We start from the raw sequence: 6725 nt of genomic DNA, 5'->3' as shown, positions 1-6725 counted from the left end.
ACATCCAGTGTAGCATGGGCAATCGCAGTGCCAAGAGGAGATATGCTTCCGTACCATCAACTTGTGAAGTGGCTTGAACCCCCTCATATGCTGCTAGTATCTCTTTTTCAATCGGGGTGTAGTGTGCCTCGGATCCTTGATACCCCCGGCTCCAAAACCCTAGAGGTCGACCTCAGGTTTCTCCTGGTGTTTTCTGCCAGAGGCTGCAGGTGAGGCCATGCTCCCTGTCTGCAGTGCAGAGCACATTTTGCACAGCTGGTCCTGTCCAGACAGGACCAAGAGCTACTGCACAAGTTATTTCTTCTTTAAGAAATTTTCTTCTTGTTTCTTCTTATCCAGGTCGCTGGCTGCAGGGAGTGCCTGAGCCTGTCGCTTGTACCGGAGGGCAGCGGAGACGGCAAATGTCTTTGCTGTGACCAGGTAGATGATCTCCTCAGCCTGGTGGCAGAGCTGAAGGAGGAGGTGGAAAGGCTGAGGAGTATCAGGGAGTGTGAGAAAGAGATAGACTGGTGGAGCCGCACCCTACTATCCCTGGGGCCAAGGCAGCAGGGCAGAGGCCCCACAAGGAGCAGAGGATCCCCTACCCTCTTGCCGGCAAGAAGAAGGAGGGGATCCAAGAGACGGGGGGAAATGGAAACAGGTCCCTGCCGGGGGAGGCAGGCGAATCCCCTCCCGGCCTCCCTCACCTTCCCAGTTGCCCTTACATAACAGATATGGGGCTCTGGAAGTTGAGGGCCAGGCAAGCAGGGAGGGAGGTGAAGGCGAAGGTCCAGCCAGGGGGTTGCCGAGGGCCAGTCAGTCAACCCCACGGATTACGACTGCCCCCGTTAAGAAAAAAAAGAGGGTAATTGTGGTGGGTGATTCCCTCCTGCGGGGAACTGAGGGCCCAATCTGCCGTCCGGACCCATCTCACAGGGAAGTCTGCTGCCTCCCTGGGGCCTGGGTTAGGGACATTACTAGGAAACTCCCCGACCTCGTAAGGCCCTCCGATTATTACCCGTTGCTGGTTGTACAGGATGGCAGTGATGAGATTACAGAGAGAAGTCCTAAAGCAATGAAGAGGGACTTCAGGGCACTGGGGCGATTGGTCGCAGGATCGGGAGCATAGGTAGTGTTTTCCTCAATCCCGTCAATGGCAGCGAAGAATGCCGAAAGGAATGGGAAAACTCACCTGATTAACAGGTGGCTCAGAGGCTGGTGCCATCAGTGGAATTTTGGGTTTTTCGATCATGGGGAGGTTTACATGGCACTGGGCTTGCTGGCGACTGATGGAGATCAGCTGTCTCCAAAGGGGAAAAGGATTCTCGCCCATGAGTTGGCGGGACTCATTGGGAGGGCTTTAAACTAGGTTTGAAGGGGGAAGGGGATATAAATGGGCCCACTAGTGAGGAGCCCAGGGGCGGCATGGCAACGTTGGGGGCAAAATCGATAGCCCGGCTCAAGTGCATGTACACCAATGCACGTAGCATGGGCAACAAAGAGGAGGTGCTGGAAGCCCTTGTGCAGCAGGATAGCTATGACATAGTCGCCATCACAGAAATGTGGTGGGACGACTCTCATGACTGGAGTGCTGCACTGGATGGCTATAAGCTCTTCAGAAGGGATAGGCAGGGAAGGAGAGGCGGTGGGGTGGCTCTGTATGTTAGGGAGTGTTTTGACTGTATAGAGCTCGACAGTGGTGATGATAAGGTCGAGTGCTTATGGGTAAGGATGAGGGGGAAGGCCAGCAAGGCGGATGTCCTGTTGGGAGTCTGCTATAGACCACCCAACCAGGACGTAGAGGTAGATGAGGCGTTCTACAAGTGGCTGGCAGAAGTCTCGCAATCGCCAGCCCTTGTTCTCGTGGGGGACTTCAACTTGCCGGACATCTGCTGGAAATACAACACAGCAGAGAGGCAAGTCTCGGAAGTTCCTGGAGTGTGTGGAGGATAACATTATGACACAGCTGGTAAGCGAGCCTACCAGGGGAGGTGCCTCGCTTGACCTGCTGTTTACAAACAGAGAAGGGCTTGTGGGAGATGTCGTGGTCGGAGGCCGTCTTGCGCTTAGCGACCACGATATGATAGAGTTCTCGATTCTTGGCGATGCCAAGCGGAGGGGCAGCAAAACTGTTGCCGTGGACTTCCGGAGGGCAGACTTTGGTCTCTTCAGGACGCTGTTTGGGAAAGTCCCTTGGGAGGCAGTCCTGAAAGGCAAAGGGGTCCAGGAAGGCTGGGCCTTCTTCAAGAAGGAAGTCTTAAGGGCGCAGGATCGGGCTGTCCCCGTGCGCCGTAAGACCAACCGGCGGGGGAAAACGACCGGCCTGGCTGAATAGGGAGCTTTTGCGGGGACTCAGGGGAAAAAGGAGAGTCTACCGCCTTTGGAAGAAGGGGCGGGCAACTCAGGAGGAGTACAGGGATCTTGTTAGGTCATGCAGGGAGGAAATTAGAAAAGCAAAAGCCCAGCAAGAACTCAATCTGGCCAATGTTGTAAAAGATAATAAAAAATGCTTTTACAAGTACATCAGCAATAAAAGGAGAGCCAAGGAGGATCTCCATCCTTTGCTGGATGCGGGGGGGGGGGAACATTGTCACCGAGGACAAGGAAAAGGCTGAGGTACTTAATGCCTTCTTTGCCTCGGTGTTTAACAGCCAGACCAGTCATCCCCAGGGTACTCAGCCCCCTGAGCTCGAAGACAGGGATGGGGAGTAGGATGGAGCCCTAATAGTCCAGGAGGAAGCAGTTAACAACCTGCTATGCCACCTGGATGCTCACAAGTCTATGGGGCCAGATGGGATCCACCCGAGAGTACTGAGGGAGCTGGCAGAGGAGCTTTCCAAGCCACTCTCCATCATCTATCAGCAGTCCTGGTTAACAGGGGAGGTCCCAGACGACTGGAGGCTTGCCAATGTGACGCCCATCTACAAGAAGGGCCGGAAGGAGGACCCGGGGAACTACAGGCCTGTCAGCCTGACCTCGGTGCTGGGGAAGATTATGGAGAGGTTCATCTTGAGTGAACTCAACAGGCAAGTGCAGGTCAACCAGGGGATCAGGCCCAGCCAGCATGGGTTCATGAAAGGCAGGTCCTGCTTGACCAACCTGATCTCCTTTTATGACCTGGTGACCCGCCTGGTGGATGAAGGAAAGGCTGTGGACGTCATTTAACTGGACTTTAGCAAAGCCTTTGACACCGGCTCCCATAGCATTCTCCTTGGGCAGCTGGCAGCTTCACGAGCGGTGTTGGCCAGGGCTCTGTTTTGGGGCCAGCCTTGTTCAATATCTTTATCAATGATCTGGATGAGGGGATTGAGTGCACCCTCAGTAAGTTTGCAGACGACACCAAGTTGGGTGAGAGTGTCGATCTGCTGGAGGGTAGGATGGCCCTGCAGAGGGACCTGGACAGACTGGACCGATGGGCCGAGGCCAACTGTATGAGGTTTAACAAGGCCAAGTGCCGGGTCCTGCACTTGGGTCACAACAACCCCATGCAACGCTACAGGCTTGGGGAAGAGTGGCTGGAAAGCTGCCTGGCCGAAAAGGACCTGGGGGTGCTGGTAGACAGCCAGCTGAACATGAGCCAGCAGTGTGCCCAGGAGGTCAAGAAGGCCAACAGCATCCTGGCTTGTATCAGGAATAGTGTGGCCAGCAGGAGCAGGGAGGTGATTGTGCCCCTGTACTTGGCGCTGGTGAGGCTGCACCTGGAATACTGTGTCCAGTTTTGGGCCCCTCAATACAAGAAAGACATTGAGGTGCTGGAGTGTGTCCAGAGAAGGGCAACGAAGCTGGTGAAGGGTCTGGAGCACAGGCCTTATGAGGAGCGGGTGAGGGAACTGGGGTTGTTTAGGCTGGAGAAGAGGAGGCTGAGGGGAGACCTTATCGCTCTCTACAACTACCTGAAAGGAGGTTGTAGTGAGGTGGGTGTTGGTCTCTTCTCCCATGTAGTTAGCGATAGGATGAGAGGAAATGGGCTTAAGCTGCGCCAGGGGAGGTTTAGGTTGGATATTAGGAAAAATTTCTTCACGGAAAGGGTAGTCAAGCATTGGAACAGGCTGCCCAGAGAGGTGGTGGAGTCACCATCCCTGGAAGCGTTCAAAAAACGGGTAGACGTGGCACTTTGGGACATGGTTTAGTCTAGTCTACCCTTAATTGGTTTAGTGGTGGACTTGGTAGTGTAGGTTAATGGTTGGACTGGATGATCTTAAAGGTCTTTTCCAACCTAAACAATTCTATGATTCTAAGATTGTATTGGGACTGGCTGGGTTACCTTTCTGGCTGAGTTAACTTTCCCCATAGCAACCCTCATAGTGCTGTACTTTGTATTTGTACCTAGAACGGTGTTGATAACACACCAATGTTTTGGTTATTGCTGAGCAGCGCTCCCACAGCATCATGGCTGTCTCTCCAACCCCCCTCCCCCCACACACATGGCCTCCAAAGGCCAGTAGGCTGGGGGTGGACAAGATCTTGGGAGGTGACATAGCTAGGACAGCTGACCCAAACTGACCAAAGAGATATTCCATACCATATGACATCGTGCTCAGCAATAAAAGATAAGGGAAAGGAGGATTTGTTATTAAGGCATTTGTCTTCTGAAGCAGCTGCCACACATACTGAAGCCCTACTTCCCAGGAAGTGGCTGGACATTGCCTGCTGATGGCAAGTAGAGAATAAATCTCCTTTTTCTTGCTTTGCTGCTGTGCGTGGCCTTTGCTTCTTTTTCATTAAGCTGCCTTTATCTCAACCCACAAGTTTTTCATCTTATTTTTCTCTCCCATCCCACTGAGGAGGGGGAGTGAGAGAGCAGCTTGGTGGGCACCTGGTGGTCAGCCAAGGTCAACCTGCCACAGCAGCATTTCAAGCACACAAAGTAAGGCACTACTACTAAATAAGCTGAGAATGTTCATCATGTCTCTCTGAGTAAACCGCTGCCAACTTATCTTAAAGCCCAATGTTTCATTCTTTACACAGAAGCATTAAGAAACTCAGAATTATTTCACACTAAAAGAGAAAAATATAAAAAAAAAATCGCAGTACAGTTGTACAATTTTAATGTATTGCAAAGGCTTGACTTCAGAAACAGGTTCTAATGCTTCTCTCACACACAGCTATTCTGTGTTGAATATCTCTTAATGCTATACATCAATACACTGCACCCTCATTAATATCCCATGAAAAGAATATTTCAGTCCAAAACACCGTGTCTGGCTAATGATTCACTGCATCTGTGTAGAAGCTACTCAGTAGAATTATGAAATCCATTTAGTAAGGCCACACAACTTTAAAAGTCCAGTACATTGAATAAAATAATTTTATTTGTATGTACTTTAAAAAAAACAAACAGAGTTTATGGAATCTGAAAGTAAATGATAAAAGGTAACTTTTAACTGAGACTTAATATGGGAGATTCTTTACCCAAAAATATGTCAAACATTAAGGTCATAAAGAACTTCAAGGTTCTGTGCTATACCGTATGATATGTAAACAGATTTTGACAATACTTTCCCATTATATATTTTCACACAGTATGCACGAATTTAAAAAATAAAAAATAAAACTTAAATTCAATTGCCTCAAGGTATTTCTTTGAAGTAAAGCCATTTGAAGATCTATTTACCATCTGTAGTGACAAACTTCTATATATCCAAAATATTTCCTTTGTCCCCAGTGCAGAATAACTGTCTGGAGGCAAGTACTTATCAAAATGATGCCAGCAACACAGATCTGTTTGTATGACTTCAGCACTTAAAAGAGCACGCTGGTTATACGTGGCTTTTAACCTTGGGTTACAATTATGCTATCAGAACTAAAATCAAGTCTAAATCATTCATGTAGAGATGTGTGTGTCCTCTGAACACTGTTTAGAGTCCTTGTTTTCCAGATCTGATGGAGGTGGTGAAGGTGCTCTGAGGTTCTTGTGCTTATATTCAGGGCAGGATGAACTTTGCAAATACCAGTTTCTCCAATTAAAGACAAGCCACAAATCCCAAAGTAGGCATGTAAAGCATCTGAAAGCAGGACAGAAAATGAAAAAGAAAATTATGTTCCTGTCAGGCTGTAACAGCCAACTGTTCCTTGATTCCAAAACCCCTGAATAATTACAACCAAGGAAAACAAACAGATGCTGCATTTTAAACTTAGGATTTGAAACAAGAACAGAATTTCTGCCCAAACCCTCCAGCATGAAATGATAGTGTGCAATCTCTAAGACTAGAGTCTGTTTTATTTTATAACAATTCTTGCCAATACTTAATTTCTTCTGAATTCTCAGGCGAAATAGCAAAATCATTTGAGGAGCTGTAAATACATTCCCTTCAACAGAGTAAATCTTCCTGCCCCCCTCCCCTCCGCAACGTGAAGGACTTTTTTGCAAATGAAAGGTCAGGTGGATAGCTGGCTACTTAGTGGTCAGCTGACTATTGAAACACCAAAATTAGCACCAGTAGCCAAACAGCATGATTTAGAAGTATGAAAAAAATCATTACTTTCCCTAATCTCCCCCCTTCCAGAGAAAATACCCTAAGAACATGAATTCATGAAGTAGCTTGATCAGCAGAGATGGGATGCTCTTATTTCCCCATCCCACAGCTCTCCTGCTGCCTATCTTATACCAGCACTAGAGCTTGCTCAACACCCTCTATCACTTAAAGTAATTCTGAAAACATGGAAGAAAACTAACCCGAGCAGGAAAAATTGGACAGCTTTCTGACATTTTAGCACATTAAACTGCTTTGCAGAAATATACACCA

At 48.7% G+C, this 6725-nt stretch overlaps 1 protein-coding gene across 1 annotated transcript in view; it reads right to left on the bottom strand.

Moving 5' to 3' along the window:
• Nucleotides 1-5803: 5803 nt before the first annotated feature.
• The window catches only part of LOC142596467 (geranylgeranyl transferase type-1 subunit beta-like), an 89056-nt gene continuing 88134 nt past the window's right edge, over nt 5804-6725 (bottom strand). The window contains 2 exon segments of the mRNA XM_075725588.1: nt 5804-5850; nt 5853-5984. Of these exon segments, the coding sequence (XP_075581703.1) occupies nt 5804-5850; nt 5853-5984 (179 nt within the window).

The sequence above is a fragment of the Pelecanus crispus genome, chromosome W, assembly GCF_030463565.1.
Source record: "Pelecanus crispus isolate bPelCri1 chromosome W, bPelCri1.pri, whole genome shotgun sequence".
NCBI lineage: Eukaryota > Metazoa > Chordata > Aves > Pelecaniformes > Pelecanidae > Pelecanus > Pelecanus crispus.
This window is presented reverse-complemented; position numbering and strand designations above follow the sequence as displayed.